The sequence below is a fragment of the Bison bison genome, unplaced genomic scaffold, assembly GCF_000754665.1.
Source record: "Bison bison bison isolate TAMUID 2011002044 unplaced genomic scaffold, Bison_UMD1.0 scf7180017864148, whole genome shotgun sequence".
NCBI classification, from domain to species: domain Eukaryota; kingdom Metazoa; phylum Chordata; class Mammalia; order Artiodactyla; family Bovidae; genus Bison; species Bison bison.
Genome location: NW_011494720.1, coordinates 7,543,226 through 7,568,037, shown reverse-complemented (window position 1 = coordinate 7,568,037; position 24,812 = coordinate 7,543,226). Strand labels below are relative to the sequence as shown.

Sequence of the window (24,812 nt, the reverse complement as noted above, 5' to 3'; positions counted from 1 at the left end):
GGATGGGGGACATCTGTATGATATACTTCATCCTGCTTTGGTGAGAGTGATAACTTCTGCCTTTTTGGAGGAAGTACCTGGTACTAGACTTTCTGCCTGTAAGACTTCTTGTGAGGTCGCTACCTGCATGTCCGCTTTATAACTTCCATAGTCCATGAAACTGTTCCTATTAGTGAAGTGTCTAACAGACTCCCATTGGAGTATTTAAAAATAATGTGGAATTAAAATAGTAGGCAAAAATACCTAAAAAGATAGAGATTGGATTAGATTTAAAGCATTCTCATTTGGGACAATTTTTGTATTGCTTTAAGTTTATACTTAATGTAGCATGTTAAAAATGTATTTTTTAAATGAATAGAAATAAATGATATAACTTTAAACCAGTTAAAGGGTAATAAAGAAAACTTGATTTATCCCACATACAGTACATGTAAATGGATTAAGCTTATCTGTTAAAAGATTTTGGAATTAAATATATATGATATCAAAAGACTATAAGCATGATTGGGGAAAATGATGCACATGTTGAAAGAAAAATGGAAAGTAAATATTAACATGAAATAGAACTTAAGGCAATAAATATTAATAGGGATAACGAGGGATCAGATATGATGATGAACAGGGTACTAAGGTTCCAACAGTCTTAAGTTTTTATACACCTAATGACATGTCTTTTCACATCATGACCAAAATATGACCGTATTCGTTTGGCACAGTGAGGGGGTTCTATAGTAGAAGGTAAGATGCATGAGGGCAGGTACATAGTTTTCATATTCATTACTGTATCTCCAGTACTTAAAACAGTTCCTGGTTTATAGGTGCTCAAGTATTTGTTGAATGAATAAATAATTTAAAGAAATAATGGACAAGTCCAAGGATACCATAAGGATAAGAAACCAGGATGAGAATTTTTAAAAACCTCTCTGAGGTACTAGAAGATCATGCACATAAAATTTAGTAAAGCCATAGATACCTTTTAACAACAAAATTCATGAGCTTGCTATAATGGATATTATAAATTTTGCCCATAACAAAGAATAAGTTTATATGATACATTTATAAATATTGGTTGCAATTAGGTGGCAAAGCATGTCTTCACAATTCCAAAGAATCTATGCCATCTAGCACAATGAAAAGATAATCTTTAGAAATTTCATGTTTAAAGACTGGAAACAGAACTAAACAATCCACAGCTTGGAGGAGGTCTTGTCTCAGGTCAGATCTGGAGAAGGAAATGGCAACCCACTCCGGTGTTCTTGCCTAGAGAATCCCATGGACAGAGGAGTCCAGCAGGCCATGGTCCATGGGGTCGCAGAGTCGGACATGACTGAAGCGACTAAACACACACAGTGGAAATATCAGGACTTGTGAAATTGAAGTAAAGCAAAACTAGAGGGGAATTTATGGTTTTAAATGCACTATGAAACAGCAAGAAATGCTCATAATATATTAAGTTTTATTGAAGACGTTAAGAAAAGGACGGGGTAAATCCAAAGAAAGAAAGAAGATAGTGAAGAGCAGAAATAGAAAACAAAGTAAAACAGAGATGCTCAGCAAAACCAATAGATGAAGAAAATTAATAACATTTTCTATTAGTAAACTTTTAGAAGACAGCTGAAAAGTAAAAAAGAAACAATGCTAGGAAGAAAAAAGGCAATTTTAGGGATAAAAAGATCATAGGAATAAGCAGGAATAGCTTTATGTTCATGATTTTGAAAGATGCTCAGCAAAACCAATAGATGAAGAAAATTAATAACATTTTCTATTAGTAAACTTTTAGAAGACAGCTGAAAAGTAAAAAAGAAACAAATAATGCTAGGAAGAAAAAAGGCAATTTTAGGGATAAAAAGATCATAGGAATAAGCAGGAATAGCTTTATGTTCATGATTTTGAAAACCTAAATTCCCACTTTCTTGAAAAATAAATATTATCAAGACTAATTCAAGAAAAGAAAAATCTAAATTAGTAGTTATAGAAATAAAGTGAGTCTAAAAAAGAGGCACATTAGCAGCCTAATGTGGACCTTGGTTAGATCCTAATTCTAATAGTCCAGTAGTGCAAAACCAAAGTTTATGAAACAATTGAAACATTCATTGGACATTTGATGATACTGAGGTATGTTTTTGGAGAGGGTAATAATGATGGTTAATTTTCTCAGCAGGCAATGGCACCCCACTCCAGTACTCTTGCCTGGAAAATCCCATGGACAGAGGAGCCTGGCAGGCTGCAGTCCATGGGGTCGCTGAGGGTCAGGCACGACTGAGCAACTTCACTTTCACTTTTCACTTTCATGCATTGGAGAAGGAAATGACAACCCACTCCAGTGTTCTTGCCTGGAGAATCCCAGGAATGGCGGAGCCTGGTGGGCTGCCATCTATGGGGTCGCACAGAGTTAGACACGACTGAAGCGACTTAGCAGCAGTAGCAGCAGCAACATACTATAGTATTTAAGGGTTAAATAAGACATGACATCATGGAATTGCTTCAAAATAATTGAGTGTTATGGTGGTGGAGTGAATGTAGGTTACAGATTGCACTGTTCAATACTATAGCCACTAGCCATATGTGGGTAATTAAAATTAATTAAAATTTAAAATTTGAAATGACAGTTCCTCAGTCATATTAGCATATTTTCACATTAGTAGTAGGAAATCTCTTTCTGTGCAGAAGTTCTTTTGGATAGAGCAGGTGTAGATGAAACAAGGTTGACCTTGTGTTGATAAGTTTTGAAGCTGAGTGATGAGAGATTCATTTTATTATTCTCTCCACATTTGTATACATTTGAAATTTTCCATGAAATGAGGAAACAAAGAAAAACCATGCATGACCTTTGTGGAGAAAATTACAAAAGATCTAAAAGAAGAACTGAAGATATACTTTTCATGAATGGAGAGGCTCCATATGATATCAGTTCAGTTCAGTTGCTCAGTCGTGTCCGACTCTTTGCGACCCCATGGACTGCAGGACACCAGGCCTCCCTGTCCATCACCAACTCCTGGAGTTTACTCAAACTCATGCCCATTGAGTTGGTGATGCCATCAAACCATCTCATCCTCTGTTGTCCTCTTCTCCCGCCTTTGATCTTTCACAGTATCAGGGTCTTTTCAAATGAGTCAGTTCTTCGCATCAGGTGGCCAAAGTATTGGAGTTTCAGCTTCAACATCAGTCCTTCCAATGAGTATTCAGGATTGATTTCCTTTAGGATGGACTGGTTGGATCTCCTTGCAGTCCAAGGGACTTTCAAGAGTCTTCTCCAACACCACAGTTCAAAAGCATCAATTCTCCCAAATTAAGTCTGTAAATTCAATTCAGTTCCATAAAAATCCCAATGGACAAGATAATTGTGAAAAGAATAGGGGCGGGGTGCTTACCTAGAAGCTATCAGCTTATTTTAAAGGTATGGCAATTAAGAAAGGCATTGTATCATGGATGCAGAGTTAGACAAATATAACAGTGGCACAGAACTCCAGAAATGGACCCCAGGTAGATTAGACCTTGGTGTAGCAAGCAGTCATTTCTAATCAGTGTGAAAACTATGTTTTGGTAGTAAATGGTCTTGGGATATTTGGTTTCAGGAATATGATAATTTGACTTCAGACATCCTGGGTGTTTGTGGTGCTTCAGAGTGGAAATGTGCACTAGGCAGCTGAATATGTGTGTGAAGCTTAGCAGAGAGACTTGAATAGAAATAGTTATAGAAGTTTGGGAATCATAAGCTTACAGGTAAAACTTTATTATGAAAACACTGAAATTACTTAGCACGAGAAGATAGTATGAGGAAAAAAGAGGACCTCAGGTGGAACCCACTGCAACACTGACGTTTAAGGACTGGGTGGTGGCGCTGGTGGTAAAGAACCCACCTGCCAGTGCTGGAGATGTAAGAGCCTCAGGTTTGTTCCCTGGGTCTGGAAGATCCCCTGGAGGAGGGCATGGCAACCCAGTCCAGTATTCTTGCCTGGAGAATCCCAAGAACAGAGGAGCCTGGTGGGCTGCAGTCCATGGGGTCGCAGAGAGTCGGACACGACTGAAGCGATGTAGCATGCATGCACACACGCACAGAGGCAGCAGAGCCAGCTGTAAGCCCATTGAGGGCACATCTCAGGTTTCCATCCCCTGCAGGCGGTGGGTGCTTAGTAAGTTTTTGCCAAGTGAGTAATGGGATGGAGTGGCCAGAAATGTGAGAATTCAGCCTAGAAGACCCGGTGTCACAGTAGCTAGAGGAGAGAAAGAGGGAGCAGTCAAACGCTTCAGACAAAGACCGGAAGATGGTGACTGAAAAGTGGCTTTCGCAGCAAAGATGTCACTCACTGGTGACCCTGGGGAGGGCCAGTCTAGTGTTTCAGGAAGACACACTGGGGAAAGAGTCTTAAGAAATGCAGGTGACAGACGTGCAATGGGAAAGAGAAGTGGTGGCGGATTGGAGGTCAAGTCGGGGCTTGGCAGAGCATGTGGATGTTCAGAGCAGTCGTGGGCGTGAAGAGACTGCCACCACTTGAGGAGGTGAGAGAAGTTTTTGTGTTTTGATGGGGGAACACTGGACATCTAGTATTTCGAGGGGAGGAGTAGAAAGAGCTGAAAGAGAGTGTGTGAAGATAAAGAAGAGAAAGTTAATGAATGGATCAAGGTCCCTGTGGAAGTGAAAGAGATGAGAACATAGATGATACATTTCCCCGTGAGAAAGGATGAGACCTTTTCCTCAGAAATAGGAAAGAATAGTGCTGATAAAAGTCCATTTGCAATCTGGAGAAGGTGATGCAGATAACGATGTAAAAAACAGCCAGGGTAGATTTCCTGTGATATTATGAAGCTTAGGCTTGGGGGTGCCTTAACCACATGGGCACCTTTGAGCACTCAGAATTGGTAGGACCTGTCATGTCTTAGGGAGGGAGGAAGATCAGAGTATAATCCCGAAGCATTTCTTTGTAAGCACTTCCGAAGGATTACCTAATGAAACTCCAAAAGAAAGGTATCAACATTTCTAGGACTCCAGGAATTTATTGTGGTATCTTTTCTCATTCTAAATTACTTTCATTTTAGTACCTAATTTGATATTTGTGGTTTTGTGTGTAGTTTTTTTTTTTAAAAGGAACTTCCTACCCTTCTCCTACCCCACTATTGAATACAATTTATTTCCCTCAATACCTCAGTCAATCCCTGCTTGTAGGTATGGGGGCAGAAGTTGAAGGAGTTCATAGGCTTCATTTTCTGAGCGAAGTGAGAGACAAATCATTTGAAAGGGATGAAGGGAGCATAGCCCGCTTCGCAGAGTTCGTGGCTATTTAGGGCAGTTGCTGTGAGGGTAAGAGAGAAACGATCAGGGACAGCAGAGATCATTCTGGGAGCCCACTCCCAGTTTGTCTTGTGGCCCCTGTCCCCCGTCTTGGCTGTCCCAAGTGTCGGAACAGAGAAAACACGTTTCAAGTTGGGGCTGCAGGATAGAATTACTAGAAAGAGGAGGGCTCTGCTGAGCGTCCCTTGTGGCTGAACTGGTAAAGAATCCACCTGCAATGCAGGAGACCTGGGTTCAATCCCTGGGTTGGGAAGATCCCCTGGAGAAGGGAAAGGCTACCCACTCCAGTATTCTGGCCTGAAGAATTCCATGGACTATAGTCCATGGGGTTGCAAAGAGTTGGACACAACTGAGTGACTTTCACTCACTCACTCACTCAACTGGTGTGTTGAGGGAGCAGGTAGAAAGAAGGTGAAGTGATGTACCCCGGAGTTGAGGCGAGTCTGGAAGGAAGTAGAACCATGAGATAGCTGCTCACTCCCGGGAAGGCAAAGATGGAAGGTTTGTTGAGGCTGGAGAGCAGTGAACTGGAAGTAGTCTAGATGCTGAGAGAGTTGAACGTTAGAGAATTAGATATGGAGCAGCTTATTCTAGAAAAAGCTGAAAGGGCCAGTGTTGGCATTTGAGGAAATCTAGAGGGAAGGAAGATGGAGTAGATTTCTGCTGCACTCAGACATATTCAGGATGTGGTGGAGGGCAACCTGCTCAGGTGTGTGTGTGTGTTTAAGGTAATACTGTGAAAATTTTTGTGAAGTGACAGCAACTCTTTAAACAAGTGAGAAAATAAGAAACAGTGACCTTTAAAACAGTGATCTTTACAAGTTTACCTGTTGCTTAAACAGTTTGCTTAATCAGTTGATGTACTAGAACCACAAGAAAATTTTTTAAGCTTTTTATTTTGTGTTATTCCTAACAGATTTTCTTACACCAAGCATTAGTTAGATTATTTTCCCTCTACTCTCTGTAAGGCTGCCAGATGTTTTTACTGTATTAAAATAAACCAAAGACCATTTCTTACGAGTTCCTCAAGGCATCTTCTTTCTTTTCTCTTATTCCAAAAGAAAAAAGAAGAAATGTTTCATCCGGACACAGCCTGATTCTAGAATACTGAGGTGTTCTGAAAACCATCGCATCATATTTAGATCACCTTCACTTAGTTGGTTAAATCGTTGCATGAAAGGTGAGTGATTAGATAGTTGAGCAGCATCTTCTTTGTCAGGATGCCACTAAGTAACAATTAAATTTCAAAGATTTTAAACAATATTGGGTACCATCTTAAAGGATTTGAAGAAAGGCTAAATGCTTCCATGGGTCCTAAGTATATCTTCCATTCAGAGTGCTTTTCACTTCTGTAGGGACTTCACAGTCACCAAAGATAAATATAAGTATCTATCTATATGCATATGTATCAAAGGCATTTAAAGTTTTTTGACACCCATATTGATATTCTCAATAACCTCTTTTCCTATTTCCTACTAATCATTGTTCACAATTGGATACGGTTTGAATAATAATCGTCAAGGTACCAGCAAAATACTATTCTAATAAGTCTGCTTTAAATTTTTAAGGGAGAAATTTTGTTTTAATAGAAAAGTTTTTTTTCCAAGTCTTGAAACATCTAACTCTGTGGTCAATCTACTGTGATTGTGACATGTTCTTTTTTTTTTTCATTGTGTGATTCCAATTATAATAACATTTTGTAAGTGACAAAACTATAGAGATAGTAAAAAGGCCCGTGTTTGCCAGGGTTTAGAGAACGTAGAGGGAAGGGATGAATATATAATGCACAGTCAATTTTTAGAGCAGTGGAACTATTCTGTAATGATGTGTTCTTATAATTAAAAGAAATATTTTAATTACATGCTAAATTAAATCTGTTACAATTGTTCTAAATACACAGAATGTCCCTGGCTGCTTATTGTGTCATCTGCTGTAGAAGAATGGGAACCTCTACTCCTCCGCCAAAAAGCAGCACATACTGGAGAGATATCAGTGAGTACAGTTTAAACGACAGTATTTTCTTGTAGAAACAGTGATAGAATTCTGGTTAAGTTTCCAGGGTGGTCCGCAAAGACTTATTTAATCCGTGATAAATCTCAGATTTGTTTACAACTTTTCTGGACTGATGGTTCACCCCCAGTTTGTAGGCCCAGAGGCATGCATAGTCCTTTTTCTTGGGAATCTCCCCCTCCCTTTGTTCCTGTCAGGTTCGTACTCATCCTTGTAAATTCAAGTCTCACTCCATTCTTCAGCAGCTGTTTATTAAGCTCCTATACCACTGGCGCCAGGCCCATGTATTAGGTTCTGGGAATTCAGTGGAGAGCCAGGAAGATGTTTCGCTTGCCCTCTAAGAACTTAAGGTCTAGCACCAATGTCCTGTCTTTATTTGTAAATGTTTATGTTTATTACTAACCTTTATTTGTAAAATGAGAATATTACCTAGGCCATCTTTCATTCATTCTGCTGTGTGCTGGGTACTACTAGGCCCTGAGGGTACAGTATTGAATAAGACAAAGTCTGTCCTCATGGAGCTTCCTTTTGGTCTTTAAGAGAGATCAGTTTTTAGGATAGATCCTTTTCATCTGGAAAATTCTGTGATTTTGTATTTTAAAAATACAAAAAGGAGTGGAACAGAGAAGGGAGCTTTTCTTCTCTCATCATTTCTAGCGGAACAAACTCAAGAGTGGTGAATATACTGTAGGGCAGCAGAAAAGTCTGTGAGTCTGCGCTCTGTCTCCAGGGCTTAGTGAAAAAGAAACATCCTAGTATGAAGGAACAGGGCCAGCAGTATAGGAGGAAACAAACCAGCTGCTCCTCAGGAAGTCCAGGAAGCCATCTTGGAATAAAGAAGACTTCCTGGAATTATCCTCTTTCCTGTTCTGGAACTGTTTCCTAGAACTTGGGAGGAATGTTTGGGCTGATATGTGGGGAAGTCAGTGGAGAGTTCCTTAACCCTCAGTAGGGAGGAGAAATGTATTCTTGGCAGCATTATTTGAAGCTCTGAACAAAACCCGGAACAAAGCTTCTATACATCCAACAAATTATACATTGACATTGTCTTTTTTTCCCTTTCTTTTTGAAGGAAATATAATAAAGTTTACTGGATCACTTATTTTAGGGTAAGTGTCAACTGTGAAATGTTAATTGACTTCATTATACTACTGTTTGAGAGCTCAGTGGAAGGAATTTACAGGTAGCATAGGGGTACTGAAAGGGTATAGATTTTGGAATCTGCGAACATGTGGATTCATCACTGGTTAATCACTGGTTCTGTCACTTCAGTGTTGTCTTGATCCAGTTACTTTAAGCCCTGAGGAGTGTTTTCTCTTGGATCTAAGTGTAGATCTGGGAGTTCTGCCCTGGCACTGTTGCTCTGAGGAAAGCACTTGGCAAGTACAGAGCAGGCACTCACTGATTAGCTTTCACATACCTAAGATCACATCTTGTGTTAGGTTATGAAGAGGTTCAAGAAAGCTGAAATCAACTATAGTCAAAATTATTTTTGAAAGTCCTTTGAGTCACCATAAAGCTGTTATGAAAGGAATTGAGGTTGACTGAGAAAACCACTAGATTGACACTCCCATTTCATGCTGTTTCAGAGGCACATGTTTAATGAATGGAGTGATTTTCTTCCAAAGGTTGTTATTTTTCATTCTCTTTTCTTCTTTTTGGAGAGGAGGGATGGATATATATTAAGTGTATGTCCAATGCTGCTCTAGTGTTTCTGTTAATAATAATCTTTTTCATTAGTGTAAATATGAAATCAAGTCTTAGATACTAAAATGATAAAGTAGATATATTTGCCATTTTATCCAAATACATTTCTCCATGACATTATAAGGTAAGACAGAACATATTTAAAGGATTTTTTTCCTTGGACTCATTCCAGGCAAAAGATAAATGTTATATTCTTTTCTATGATGCAGTTTCTTTGTTTATATCATAGTAAAATTCAGGAATATTGTGAAAAATCACAATTTTTAGTAAAGAATTTTGTCTTTCATGAAACATGTGATAAAAATACTGAATAGATTTGTGTGTTTTGGCTGCCCTGGTTGATCCCCCCAGAGAGGTGATGACTCTTGAGAGCTTTCTGTCCATTCTTCTGGTGCTGGCGGTGTCTGGCCTTTCTGTCTTCCTTGCTTTTGCTGTAGGGTGGGAAGCTTGGGAAAAGGCTTCATATAACTGTTGTTTCTAAGCTCTGAGTTCACAGAGTGCAGCCTTTGTGTCTGGATATAAGGAGTGTGTAGGTCAGTCTGACTAGGGGAAAAAATCCTGCACTTTAGGATGTACAACATTGTATTTCACTTAAAAACAAATTCCAGTTTGCTTCCCCCCACCTCCACCCTGCAGCTTGCAGCATCTTAGTTTCCCAGCCAAGGACTGGACCTGGGCCCGTGGCAGTGAAAGGGCAGAGTCCTAACCACTGGGTCGTCAGAGCAGTCCTTGTGTTTCACTTCAAATATTTGATTTTAGGTTTAACACTTAGGAGAGAAGAAATTTTCATATGCTGGTGTTAAGGAGTACAGATTGACTAATCTTTTTAAAAAACACTTTGGCATTATCTAGTAAAGTTGAACAATATATAAATACTTTCAGAAAGTCTATAATTTTATTTCTAAGTATGTATCTTGGAGGAACATATGTATCTATAGAACACGAGTATGTATCTTAGAGGAACATATACACATGCCTACAGTGCAGAAGTATATGGTGTGTATATAACACACTGTTTGTAATTGACTCAAAACAGAAATTCCCTAAATGCCCGTCTGTGGTAGAATGGATAAGTAAGTCGTTATATAGCCACACAGTGGATGAATCACATGCCACGTGAAAATACAAATGCTTGAGCTCGAGATACATATAACAACATGGGTGAATCTCACAGGAAGAAAGCTGAACTAAAGTGTACATACAGTGAGATTCCATTCCTTTGACATTCACAGGCAAAATTAGGCCTTGTTGTTTAAAGGTTCGTGTTTAGGTGGTGAACTATAAAGAATAGCAAGGATATTATTATAATCAGAGAATAATAATTGGCTATAAAGATGAGAGACAGGGTCAGGATCAGGGAGGGACGCACTGTGGGCTTCTGGGTACTGTTAATGTTTTTTGCCTGGGAATGTAATGCAGATATTTCTTATTATTTGTTAAGCTGAAATGTGTATATACATTTGTATATATATATGTATAATGTATGTTATATACACATTACCGTATTCATACTATGTTTCCCAATAAAAAAGAAAGAAAACGTTCTACAGAAAGCTTATTAAAAAAGAGTGGCTCCTGTGTTATATTTAGATTATATGTTTATGATGAATTTTTTGTTTCTTTTTAAGAGGCTCTTTATTTATTACATATGAAGTTCTGGCCTTGAAGAAGTCTTTGACATTAGATACTCAAGTGATAGAAAGAGAAAAAATGAAGTCATATATATATGTGCACACAGTTTCTTTAGATAAAACAGAAAATCATGGTAAGTTCATGGTCATGGTAAAGTAATCCCATCTTTGTGAACAATGGAAGTTAGTTATTGAATTTAAAAAATGAGTATTTAGGAATGTAAATTGGTACAAACACTATGGAAAACAGTATTCAGATTCCTTAAAAAATTAACAGTAGAACTATATTAGAACCAGCAATTCCATCCCTGGGTATTTATTCAAAGAAAATTCTAAAAGATTATTCATCCCTCTATTCAGTGCAGCATTATTTACGATAGCCAAGATATGAAAGCAGCCTAAGTGCCCATCAATAGATGAATGGATAAAGAAGATATGTGTGTGTATATACACAACGGAATATTGCTCAGCCATAAAAAGGAATGAAACCTTGCCATTTGTAACAACACGATAGACCCAGAGGGTATAATGCTGATTGAAATAAGTCAGACAGAGAAAGACAAAATACTGTGTGATTTCATGTATATGTGGAATCTAAAAATCGAACATGAGTAAACAAAACAGAAACCAAATCATTTATACAGAACACCTACACGTGGTTGCCAGAGGAGTGGGGTTTGGGGAAGGAGAGAAATAGGCAAGGGAGATTGAGAGGTACAATCTTTTGGTTATAAATAAATGAGTTACAGATATGAAGTATTCAGTGTGGGGAATGTGGTCAGTAATTATGCAGTACTCTTGTATGGTGAGAGATGATAACTAGATTTAGTGTGCTGATCATTTTAAAATATATAGAAGTATGAAATTACTTCATGTGACTGGCAGAAATTAGAACTAAAATGTTTCACAGTAAAGGAAAATTTTCTTAGTTGTCTCCCAGCCATACTAACTGTATCAAACTAAAATGAAATAACTTTGTGAAGGAAAAGCTTCTCCCCAACCACCCAGTTTTAAAAGTGATCAGGAGGATTAGATACAGAACAGAGAAAAGTAGAAAAATAAAGGATATAAAAAATCCATAGTTCCTGCCCCAGTGATTGTTATATTGTGATATCAACAGTCCTGGTGGCTCAGTGGTCAAGAATCTGCCTGTCAATGTGGGAGACACAGGTTTGATCCCTAGGTTGGGAAGATCCCCTGGAGAAGGGAATGACAGCCCACTCTGGTATTCTTGCCTAGAGAACTCCATGGACAGAGGAGCCTGGCAGGCTACAGTCCATGGAGTTGCAGAGTCAGTCAGGACTTAGCAACTAAACAACAACAACAATACCAGTAACTAACACAATGTTGTAAGTCAATTATACATCAAGAACAAACAGACTCATAGAGAAGAGATCAGATTTGTGCTTACCATTGGCAGGGCACGTGGCGGCAGGGAGAATTGGATGAAGGTGGTCAAAATGTACAAACTTCCAGTTATAAGATAAATAAGTACTCAGGGTATAACGTACATTAATGAATATAAATGTAACTAACACTGTTGTATGTTATATATGAAAGTTATTATGAGAATGAATCCTCAGAGTTTTCCTTACAAGGAAAAATTTTTTTTCTATGTCTTTAATTTTGTATCCATGAGATGATAGATGTTCACTAAATGTTACGGTACTCGTTTCATGTGAGTCAAATCATTATGCTGTTTACTTTAAACTTATACGGACCTGTATGTCAATTGTTGTGCAATAAAACTTGAAGAAAAAACTATAAAAATTTTAAAAAATGAATACAACATTAATAAAAGAGGTTCAGCTAACTGTAAGAATAACCAGACCTGTAAGAACCAAGTTGCTAAAGAATTAATTGAAAATCAAATTTTGGACTTCACATATTTAACGCAAATTTGCAGCTCTCCTATAACTAAGTCAGGTGAAGACTAGCCAACTGTTTTAGTCTAAACTTGGAGTTCCTTGGTGGCTCAGCTGGTAAAGAATCCACCTGCTATGCGGGAGACCTGGATTCAATCCCTGGGTTGGGAAGATTCCCCTGGAGAAGGGAAAGGCTACCCACTCCAGTATTCTGGCCTGGAGAATTCCATGGACTCTACAGTCCGTGGGGTCACAAAAAGTCAGACATGACTGAGCGAGTTTCACTTTCACTTGGAGTTCTTTACTTCACGAGGACTGTCAGTTCAGACGCTGGTCCTCAGTTTAGCAAACATGAAAACATGATTTTTGTCACTTAGCTCAGAGGTATTTTTGTCTAAGGCATTTATTATTATGCACCCTAAACTCATGGGATGGATTCATAAATGTGAATGCCAACTTATTTACAGAGGGAAAAAAAAAATGTGTCATTAAGGTTGGAAAACCTGGCTCTACTAGTCGAAACCCTCCCCTCCTCCATATTTAGGTCAGATAGAAACCCAATTAGTAATCAGATGGTTGCTTGGTGAACATGAACTTTTAGAACAGAGTATCTTTTCATCAGGATATGGGTAGCCTGGCAAGTCATCACACTAGATTTACAGCTGCCTGTTGTACATCGTCAGCCAGAATAACCATGTCTGTGAGCACTTTACGTTCCCCGAGTCGGGCAGGTTCTGCTGCTCCCCTGTCTGCAGCTGTATCTATCACCGCCCTCTCCAGTCTGCATGTATTGTTAGTGTACCCTACTTATTTCAGCATGCTTTCATGGTGTGTTACATCAATTACACAGCTAGTTTTTATAGCATATAATTTACTTATATAGTAAAGCTGAATCTCACTAGTCACGTATCTCTAATTTTCGCTTTGAGAGGGGTATTTTTTTTGTGTGTGTGTAATTTTAATTTTATTTTATTTTTAAATTTTACATAATTGTATTAGTTTTGCCAAATATCAAAATGAATCCATCACAGTGAGAGGGGTATTTTTAAGTGACATTTTCTCAAATATAGTTAATCCTGTGTTGTATATGAGGATTTTTGTTAGCTTGAGTTAGTGTGTTTGCTTTTGTTTTGTTTTCACCTTTTCCCTGACTAGGAAAGTAATTTTGGAAGTGGGGTAGGAATTCGGAGACTCTGTGTTCCCATAATGGTTTTAGTTGCTTTAATAGTGACAGTAAAAAAAGAAAGATGCTATTTTACATTTTCTTTTTAAAAAATCAGAACTTAATTTATATATTTTTCTTTGAAGTATTGGAGCACAGCATTAAGAGTACCTATTTGATTTTATTTACATCTGTAATCATTCTAGGAATCACCTACCAGGCAAGAAAAGAGCTTCACAAAGCAGTAAGAAAAGTATTAGCAACATCAGCCAGGATATTTCGGGGTCCATTTGCTGGTAAGTATCACATACTTAATTGAGAATCCTTATCAGTAATCTGAAAGTCATTCAATGATCAACCTGAGATTTTTTTTTCCATTTCTTGTGCTAAGATTTATTGTAGCTATGGAACATTGAATAACCTTGTTCTCTTGGGCTATACTTAATTTTAAGGACTTGATGCCTTGGAAAGATTTTTCCTTCTGTCTTTATGGATGCATTATTTTTAGATAGTTGTCCGACTCTTTGTGACACCATGGACTGTAGCCTATCAGGCTTCTCCATCCAAGGGATTCATTTTCCAGGCAAGAGTACAGGAGTGGGTTGCCATTTTCTTCTCCAGCAGATCTTCCTGACCAAGGGATCAAATCCGGGTCTCCTGCATTGCAGGCAGACACTTTACCCTCTGAGCCACCAGGGAAGCCCAAATAAATATTGAGACTCTCTTGATGAATATTTCAAAATTATTTGTTAGAAAATCATTTCCATGCTTTCTCATATTGCATCAAAAATCTAGATTCACAATTGGGCAAATCTACATTGTGGAGCTCCCTGTAAAAGGGCTGACCTGATCTCTTTACAAAGTTGGTGTGATGAAAAAGGAAAGGTGGGAAAACTTTCTAGAATTATTAAAGAGACTTAACCAAATCCTGTTTTGTTTTGTTTTGTTTTTAAACAGCTCTAAAGATATTTTGAGAAAAGGTGGAGGAATTTGAAGATGGAGTTAGACTGATTTTTAGACGATCTGGAAGATTTTTGTTAGTATTCTTAGGTGTTATAATGGCATTGTGATTATATAGGAGAATGTAGGCTTATTTTTAGGACATGCATTTAGAATTATGAAAGGGTAAAATATCATTACTTCTGCAACTTTCTTTTACACAGTTTAGAAAAAAAGTATATACACATCCAGGGGAATTCTCTGGTAGCCCAGTGGTTAGGACTATACACTTTCTCTGTCAAGGGCCTGGGTTTAATCCCTCGTCAGGGAACTAGGATCCCACAAGCTGCTCAGCATAGCAAAAAAGTAAAATAAATTATACACACCATGCAGATTAAACAGCTATGGCAAAATAAGAACATTTGTTAAATCTAATTGTGGTAAACATGTGGCTGTTAATGTATTATTATTTTAATCTATCTCATATACTTGATATTTCTCATAATAAAAAGTTTCTTTAGGGAAAAGGAGCCAAAAAGAAACAAAGACCTTATCGTGAAAGCCAACATAATATATAAAACAAAAGCATGTACATATTATACGTAACAAATGAAACATCATAATATGACAGAACTGAGAACAAGCCTCAGTCATTATCAACACCTGGCGATGGATTTAACTTCCCTATTGTAGATTTCAGATACTTAACAAACTACCCTCTTACATGTGAGGATGAAAACGTTTTAGCAGTTCACATTGTCTTTTTTTGTTACCGCGAAGACACTTTTAGTACAGTCGATATAGAAGATCACGACTGCGCTGTGTGGCTGCTGCTGAGGAAGAGCCGGTCGGATGACAGAGCAGCCCGACTGCAGGCCGTCCAGGAGATGTCGGAGGCCCGTCACTGGCACGGTAAGGAGATGTCAGCGCACGATGCACACATTGGCAAGCTCGTGATCTCTGATGTGAAATGAAGGGCCAGAGACATCAAAGGAGAATAATTCAGGAAATATTAACGTGTAAAAAATATTTTCAAAAACTTTAAAAGAAACTCCAGTGATAAAGTACGAAACCTGCTGGCCTGGTAGCCATGGGGTGTTTGGTAAGAACCCCCTGAAAACGGAGGTAGATATATTTGTATAAACTGTCTCCCAGAATGAAGTTTTTATACTTGATGGGAGAAACTCTTGATTCTGATAGGTATAGCTTAATGTGTTGGCATGTTTTTTCATTCCTATTTAATGAGATATATTTTAATTGCTGGCTGCACCAAAGTGATATGTGCTTTCAGTTGACAGTCTCTTGGCTTTAATATAATAATTTGTCAAATGTACCTAATTGGCCATGTGTATGTTTGTTTTTTAAGAAAGGTTTTTAATATTTAATTGTATTTAAAATTGCAGGTTCTGCGGTAAAAGTACATGAGCAAGAGCTCAGATCTGCTCTGAATATAGTACAGGAACTAAAGTATATACTTTGTTAGTAGAGGGCTTCCCTGGTGGCTCAGATGGTAAAGCGTCTGCCTGAAATGTGGGAGACCCGGGTCCGATCCCTGGGTCGGGAAGATCCCTGGAGAAGGAAATGGCAACCCACTCCAATATTCTTGCCTAGAAAATTCCGTGGATTGAGGAGCCTGGTGGGCTACAGTCCACGGGGTCACAAAGAGTCAGATATGACTGAACGACTTTGCTTTTGCTTTTTTCACTTTCCCTGGTGGCTCAGACAGTATAGAATCTGCCTGCAGTGCAGGAAACCTGGGTTTGATCCCTGAGTTGGGAACATCCCTTGGAGGAGGAAATGGCAACCGGCTCCAGTATTCTTATCTGGAGTATTACGTGGGCAGAGAAGCCTGGCAGACTACAGTTCATGGGGTCACAAAGAGTCTAATACAACTGAGTGACTAACACTTTCACTTTCACAAACATGTAAAAAAAATGATGTTCTCAAAGAAAAGTTTAGTTTCAGAATAAGATCTCTGTCTCCATACGAGTTAGTCAGTCAGTTTGACTAATTGGTGACTATAGTAATTTATAATGCAAAAATAAGCTTACTTAATTTGAGTGATCATCTGAATTAAATTCACCCATTCTAGTCCATTTTAGTTCACTAATTCCTAAATTGTCGATGTTCACTCTTGCCATCTCCTGTTTGACCACTTCTAATTTACCTTGATTCGTGGACCTAACATTCCAGGTTCCTATGCAATATTGCTCTTTACAGCATTGGACTTCACTTCCATCACCAGTCACATTCACAACTGGGTGTTGTTTTCACTTTGGCTCCATCTCTTCATTCTTTCCGGAGTTATTTCTCCATTCTTCTCCAGTAGCATATTGGACATCTACTGAACAACCTGGGGAGTTCATCTTTCAGTGTCATATCTTTTTGCCTTTTCATACTGTTCATGGGGTTTTCAAGGCAAGAATACTGAAGTGGTTTGCCATTCCTTCTCCAGCGGACCACGTTTTGTCAGAACTCTCCACCATGACCTGTCCATCTTGGGTGGCCCTAGTTTCATGGCTCATAGGTTCATTGAGTTTGACAAGGCTGTGGGCCATGTGATCAGTTTGATTAGTTTTTCTGTGATTGTGGTTTTCATTCAGTCTGTCCTTTGACAGATAAGAGGCTTATGGAAGCTTCCTGATGGGAGAGACTGACTGAGGGGGAAACTGTGTCTTATCCTGATGGGCCGGGCTGTGCTCAGTAAATCTTTAATCCAATTTTCTGTTGATTGATGGGCTGGGGTGTGTTCCCTCCCTGTTGTTTGACCTGAGACCAAACTATGCTGCTAAGTCGCTTCAGTCGTGTCCGACTCTGTGCGACCCCATAGACGGCAGCCCACCAGGCTCCTCTGTCCATGGGATTCTCCAGGCAGGAACACTGGAGTGGGTTGCCATTTCCTCCTCCAATGCATGAAAGTGAAAAGTCAAAGTGAAGTTGCTCAGTCGTGTCCGACTCCTAGCGACCCCGTGGACTGTAGCCTACCAGGCTCCTCCGTCCATGGGATTTTCCAGGCAAGAGTACTGGAGTGGGGTGCCATTGCCTTCTCCAGAAACCAAACTATGGTGGAGGTAATTAAAAGACACTTGCTCCTTGGAAGAAAAGCTATGACCAGCCTAGACAGCATATTAAAAAACAGAGACATTACTTTGCTAACAAAGGTCCATCTAGTCAAAGCTGTGGTTTTTCCCGTAGTCATGTATGGATGTGAAAGTTGGACTATAAAGAAAGCTAAGCACCAGAGAATTGATGCTTTTGAACTATGGTGTTGGAGAAGACTCTTGAGAGTCCCTTGGACTGCAAGGAGATCCAACCAGTCAATCCTAAAGGAAATCAGTCCTGAATCTTCATTGGAAGGACTGATGCTGAAGCTGAAGCTCCAGTACTTTGGCCACCTGATGCGAAAAACTGACTTATTGGAAAAGACCTTGATGCTGGGAAAGAATGAAGGCAGGAGGAGAAGGGGACGACAGAGGATGAGATGGCTAGATGGCATCACCGACTTGATAGATATGAGTTTGAGCAAGCTCCGGGAGTTGGTGATGGACAGGGAAGCCTGGCATGCTGCAGTCCATAGGGTCGCAAAGAGTCGGACACAACTGAGTGACTGAACTGAACTAGCTCAGTGGAGAATGTGAGTGGCGGTTTAGAATAAAAATCTGTTTCAAAATCTGCCTTCCAAGACTCCATTCAGATTTCTGCTCCATCAGAAACATCAAAGTTGGAGCCCTGGCATGTAGATTTTGAAAAAGTTCCACACTTGATTCTTACACCCAGGTTACATAGGGCTATTATTAAAAATAATAGTCTCCTCCAGTGGTTGCAGGTTTTTTTTTTTTTTTTTTTGACACATGTCTTAATCCATTTGGGATGCTGTAGCAAAATGCCATAGACTAGGTGGCTTATTTTGGGCTTCCCTGGTGGCTCAGATGGTAAAGAATACGCCTGCAATGTGGGAGACCTGGGTTTGATCCTGGGCTGGGAAGATCCCCTGGAGAAGGGAACGGCTACTCACTCCAGTATTCTGGCCTGGAGAATTCCATGGATTATATAGTCCATGGGGTTGCAAAGAGTCAGATACAACTGAGCGACTTTCACTTTTCAGGTAGCTTATAAACAACAGAAATTTATTTCTCACGGTTTTCTGGAGGCCGAGAAATACAAGATCAGGGCAGCAGACTTGGCACCCTGGTGTCTGGTAAGGATGGAGGGTCCCTTTTACAGGAGCACTAATCCTAGTCATGAGCGCTGCACATCACCTTGCAAAGGCCCTACCTCCAAATCCCATGACATTAGGGATTAGGTTCCAACACATGAATTTGGGAGGGACACAAACATTCACTCTATAGCAATACATAAAGAATGGAACAGTGAAATCATGAAGGCTAAACCAAAGTACTGCTATCTGGGACCTCAGATTATTCATCAGCATCATGAAATGCCAGAGCACCATAGCAGTACCAGGGGATGATGGATCTAAATGGAACCGCAGGCTTTTGTTGATGGTGTTCAGTTGCTAAGTCATGTCTGACTCTTTGCTACGCTGGACTGTAGCATGCCAGGCTCCTCTTTCCTTCACTGTCTCCCGGAGTTTGCTCAAACTCATGTTCATTGAGTCAGTGATGCTATCTAACCATCTCATCCTCTGCCACCCCCTTCTTCTGCCTTCAGTCTTTCCCAGCATCATGGTCTTTTTCAATGAGTTGGCTCTTTGCATCAGGTGGCCAAAGTATTAGAGCTTCAACATCAGTCCTTCTAATGAATATTTAGGATTGAGTTCCTTTAGGATTGACTGGTTTGATCTCCTTGCAGGGTTTTCTGTAGTGATCAAAATAGCTTTTGAATGCTGGAATTTCTTTTTTAAAGGAGAAGAAATTAAATTGGTTCTGATCTATCAGGTTTCACATTTGAGGTTTATTTTTTCAAAAAGGTTAGTTAGACTGTGATATGTCTAGATATGTGTTGAAAATTAGATCAGTCATGGAAATGTTGGATATTTCGCTTATTGGTATTGTAAATGCAGCAAAATTTTGAATTATAAACTTATAGTTTAAAAATTATGTTCTTCATTTAATCTTTGAAACAACCATAGCCTAAGTTGGGTGCTAACAGCATACTTCTGCAATAGATTACCAGTACAGGATAATTGCTCAAGCCTGTGATATGAGAACTCTTACTGGTTTGGCACGAAGCAAAGACAGTGATCTTCGGTTTTTTCTCCGCCCTCCTCCCCTGCCATCTTTAAAAGAAGTAAGTAAAAATAATCTGCTGAATGAAAAAAAGTTTAATATATCATCTTCACTTTGGGTGCAAAATAACAATTCAAAAAATAATTTTTTGGCTGCTTCTCACAAGCAGGTTAGTTAGGGTGTAAACCTGCAATTGTAGCTTCCATTCCAAGGTTTCTTGATTCCTCAGGAGGTGCTATTTCTCCTAAATTATTTTCCTCTTTGTGGAGTTGGGAGTCTCTTTTACCAGAGGGTGGCTTCTTAGCATATCGGCATCCATCAATTGGTCCTTTGTACTAAGATTGTTATAGATCGGTTTTTCTCAATCTCAACACTACTGACATTTTGGGTCAAATAATTCTTTGTTGTTGGAAGATGTTCTGTACACAGTGGCAGCTACTCCCTGGATGACAGTAGCACCCCCCAATTGTAACAACCGAAAATGTCTCCAGATATTTCTAAATATTTCCTAGGCTGCAAAACAGCCCCTGAGAAGCACTGCATTTAGATACTAATGTATTACCATGTTGTTGTTCAGTCGCCAAGTCGTGTCCGACTCTTTGAGACCCCATGGACTGCAGCACACCAGGTCTCCCTGTATTAGTATACATTAATAATATTAATTATAGTGGTTAATTAATAATAAATAATAGTGGTTAATTAATAACAACGGTTAATTGTTAACCACTAATAAAGATATTAGAGCATGTTTCCTAAGTGCTTTTCCTAGGCTTTCCTAGAAAGTGAAAATCTGAAAACTTTGCCATGAGTTTTTGAAAAACAGAAAAAAACTATACTAGACGTAAGTTATTAGTGAAAATCAGAACAATAGGAACAAGTTGTGGATATTAAAAAGCCAGCTTTAATTAAAGAGAATACAGTAATTCATTTTGAGTCAAGATGTGAAGTGGCCCATGAGGTGAAATCTTGAGCGATAAATTGCAGTAGGTCTTTCAGGCTGAGGTAGTAGACAGGAAAGTATGGAATTCAAAATTAAACAGTCCCCTTTTACCAGGGTGGGTGACCGGCTGCAAGACTAAAAGCACTGATTTACCTCTACTGTTTTGTTTTGGCTTAGATTCTTTGGGTGCTTTTCATTATACTCAATTGTTGAATTTAGTTATGAAGAATTTTTTCCCTTTATTTCAGGATTCTTCCACTGAAGAAGAGCTCAGACACCTGCTGGCTTCTTTACCTCAAACAGACCTGGACGAGTGTATCCAGTGTTTTACAGCTTTGGCTCTGAGTGAGAGCAGTCAAAGTCTAGCTGCTCAGAAGGTTAGCCCTTCTATTCAGTTAGTAAATACCCTTGAGTGTCCACTTTTCTAAAATGTTGTGCTAGAGGCTAGCACTTAGAGCTGTAGGGCAGTCATTCATCTAGGAACTGAATACTTCTGATTCCTGGTTGTCTGCCACATCCTGGGCTTGGTGTTCAGGATAACGGGAGACAGTTAATAAACAAAGTTACAGAGCGTGTAAGAGAGATCCAGGATCCCGTCACGCTTTGTAAGAGGCCATGTTCAAAAAGCTCTATAGGATGTCCTCTGAAGTTGGATCTTGAAGAATGAATAGGTAGTAACCGACAAGGCTATTAAACATTACCTCTATGTTGGTGATGCCTGAATTCAACTTCTCTAACCTGTGTTCTCACCTAAGCTCTAGGTTTAAATATTGCAGCCTCCTTCTTGATGTCTCTACATGGATGTTTAACAGGCATCCCAACTATACATACTGAACTCTCCTCCCTCCCTCCACAAAGCTCTCCCTCCCCTAGTCTGTTTTGTTTCCGTAGAGAGCAGAGCATCCATGTAGTTGCTTAAGCTAAAGCCTAGGGATTCTTGATTCTTCTCTTCCATGTTCATCTGATCAGCAGTTAGTGTAAGCTGTTCCTTCACATACGCCTTGAATCCATTGTCTCACCGTCCTCACTGTAGCCACTTACTCCTGGCCACCGTCATCTCTTCCTCATAGTGTCCTGTTCCTTCATCCTGGTTCTGTTCTTCCCTTCGTTTAAAAATAATTTTAAAGTCTCTTTTTTTATTTCAGTTTACTGGGGTGTTGATTCCTATTTGTGGAGGCTCCCCGATATATTATATTGTGGATTAACACACGTTAAGCATTTTTACTGTGAGCTTATCTTTAGCTAGACTGATTGTTTTCTATGGGAGTCCCAAGTACCTCAGATTCTAAATTTATTGCTATGGAGAAGTTTTTATGTTTGCTTCTTTTGGATACCCCAAGGGTTCACTATAATGGGACTAATTTTTTTTTATATTAATTCCTTAGCTTGGAATTTCTAGAGCACATTGGTAGTGTGAATTCACATACATCTGTGGATGATACAGATTGTGGTTGTGATTTCCCACTCAAAGCCCAGCAGAGACAGGTTTCTTGCTCATGGGCTGGTGAGCACAGTTTTTCTAGACTCTCTTATAGACAAGGAGGCAAACTTTGCAGGGTTCTGTCTTTAAATAGAGATCTTGGATCTAGCTCCCAGAGAACGTGAGACTCAAACCCCATCTTCTTCGGTGATGTGACCCCTGAACACGTGTTACTGTCCCATCCTCAGGGGCCTGCAAGCATTCTACCTCATCACCGATGTGCTGACCCATCACCGATGTGCTGACCACTTCTGCTGAACATTGTTTTCAGTTCTAGCACCCAGGGGTTTCCCTTTATTTCTTTTTTATTTTCTTTAGAGCTTAACTTTGTTTCAAAATAGTTTTGCTATATTTTATTAAGCATGCTTGTCATGGGAGGGGCTCAGTATGTTAACTAAAGAAAAAATCACAACCTAAAGTTCCAGGTTAAGTTTTATTTGGGGAACTTATTGAGGATTGTAGCTAAGGTAGCTCCAAGGAACTGCTCCACAGAGGTGAGGAAGGAGCCAGGGTATATGAGTTTTTGTTGGGAAAAAAACCCTGCGGTTGAACACCAAAGATTATTGCTAATCTCTCTCTCTCTCTCTCTCTCTCTCTCTCTCACACACACACACACACACACACACACACACACACAAACACATCATGAGTTAAAAATCTGGGCTCATTGAAATTATTCATTAGATATGCATCTTTATCACCTCGGGCCAGTATCCAGAGTGCAGACTTTTCTCTGTTTCCCTCCATCCGGAATTCCCCCAGGGCGCACAGTGGGTAGCCTGTGCCGCAGTGGCTGATGGCTTGATGGTGGGTACATTTTTTGTTTAGTGTAATGATAGGCTACATTCTTTGTCCGTACCTGGGAGCCAAGTTCACCTTCTTGCTGCATCTAGAAAGCTTCCTTATCATGTCTCCATCACCTCGACACTGCTTCAACCTCCAACTTCTGTCTCCAGTTCTGTGTCCTCAGCAGCTGCAGTGATTTAAAAACAAAACACAAGTTCAATCACGTCACACTCCTGCTTGGAGCCCTTCAAATGGCTCCCCGTTGCACATTAAACCTGAACCCCTCACTGTGATCCAGGCACGGACTGGCCTGTGTTTTACCGGTGTGCCTGCCCCTAGGAGTGGTGAGGAGATTGACAGGAAGGCGCCACTGGGCACAGATGTAAAGTTTGTTTGGTGGCAAAGAGGCTGAAAACTGAAGGAGACCACACTTAGGTGAGGAAGGCGGTGTTTGCACCGTGGTCAGAGCTCTTACAGTGCTCCCCGGGGAAGCTCCACTCCTTGGGAGTAAGACTACTTTCAGACAGGAAAAGCCATCACTTCCGATGGAGGTGTCTGTTATCTCCCCGCAACCCTTACTCCTGCTGTTCTAGCCACGGCCTGTTGACCAGATGTGAACACCTGGCATAAAACCACCCATACGTAGCAGAGGGCTTCTCGGTGAATCACAGCAGCCTCCTAAACAGACTCCCGCTCCGGCCTGCCCAGCGTGGTCACTGGCTTCCACTGTTCCTCTGCTATCATCTCAGCAAGACTTCTGTCTTCCAAAAATAACTCTTACAACAGAAGAGACCCACAGACCTAGAGATCGAACTTAACGGTTGTCACGGGGAAGGGACAGTTAGGGAGTCTGAGATGGTCATGTACACACTGCTGTATTTAAAATGGATCACCAACAAGAACCTACTGTACAGCACAGGGAGCTTGGCTCTGTTACGTGGCAGGGTAGATGGGAAGTTGGGGGAGAATGGATACAGGTATGTGTATGGCTGAGTCCCTTCACTGTTCACCTGAAACTATCCCAGTATTGTTTGTTGATCAGTTACACCCCAATACAAAATAAAAAGTTAAAAAGAATAGCTCTTACATCTCTAAGAGAAATCAAACAAATTATAGTCACTATTACTATATTAATTACATAATCAACTCAGTGAGGAGAAAGCATTTTATCAGTGAAACAAATGCATTTTGTTTGCATTTGTTTTGCAATAAAAATGCAATAAAATAAAAAGCATTATCAGTAAAACAAATCATAGTATTCTGTATTCTTTTACCAATTGAACTGCCAGCTAAAAATTTGCACTTGCTATCTGCCTCCACAAGGATTAAGTCACTGACCATGGTAGCCACTATCAACACACCCCGAAGGCAGTTCAGGGTGGAGATCAGGAATGAGGCTTCTGTGCTCTGGGGAAAACCGGCAGAACAGGCCTTCAGTAGATATTTTTAGGAAAAGATTTTATGAGCCCAAGTTCTCGCATGTCCTCTTATCTAGAAAAGCAGTAAAATCATTAACAGTGTCATGCGCTCCTCACTTCGGCCTCTGCCATAGTGTGTCATTAAAACCACATAAAATGCTGGCCTTCCCCCCGCCTCTGTTCCTCAGAACTATCTGAGACGCTCTCTGTCCAGGCTACAGTCCTCATTTTTCCCCAAATAAAACTTCACTCACAACTCTCACATTATTCATTTTTTTCCAGACAGCTTGTCTTTCCCTCATTTCCGTTTTTATGAGAAATTAGGGACATACTAGTAGCTATGACTTCTCTAGCCCATGTTTTACAATTTCTCCTTTGGGCCGTGTCTTGGAATC

General features: G+C 39.8%; 1 protein-coding gene across 2 annotated transcripts in view; it reads left to right on the top strand.

The window, feature by feature from the left end:
* Nucleotides 1–6,355: 6,355 nt before the first annotated feature.
* Nucleotides 6,356–24,812, top strand: part of SERAC1 (serine active site containing 1) — a 41,924-nt gene continuing 23,467 nt past the window's right edge. Inside the window, exons 1-8 of one of the 2 annotated variants that reach the window (XM_010840877.1) lie at nt 6,356–6,470; nt 7,191–7,282; nt 8,373–8,409; nt 10,636–10,772; nt 13,872–13,961; nt 15,385–15,516; nt 19,733–19,854; nt 20,982–21,110. In XM_010840877.1, coding sequence (XP_010839179.1) covers nt 7,192–7,282; nt 8,373–8,409; nt 10,636–10,772; nt 13,872–13,961; nt 15,385–15,516; nt 19,733–19,854; nt 20,982–21,110 — 738 coding nt within the window. In that variant the 5' untranslated portion in view covers nt 6,356–6,470; nt 7,191. The remainder of the gene's footprint in view (nt 6,471–7,190; nt 7,283–8,372; nt 8,410–10,635; nt 10,773–13,871; nt 13,962–15,384; nt 15,517–19,732; nt 19,855–20,981; nt 21,111–24,812) is intronic. The other variant, XM_010840878.1, reaches the window with a different exon arrangement.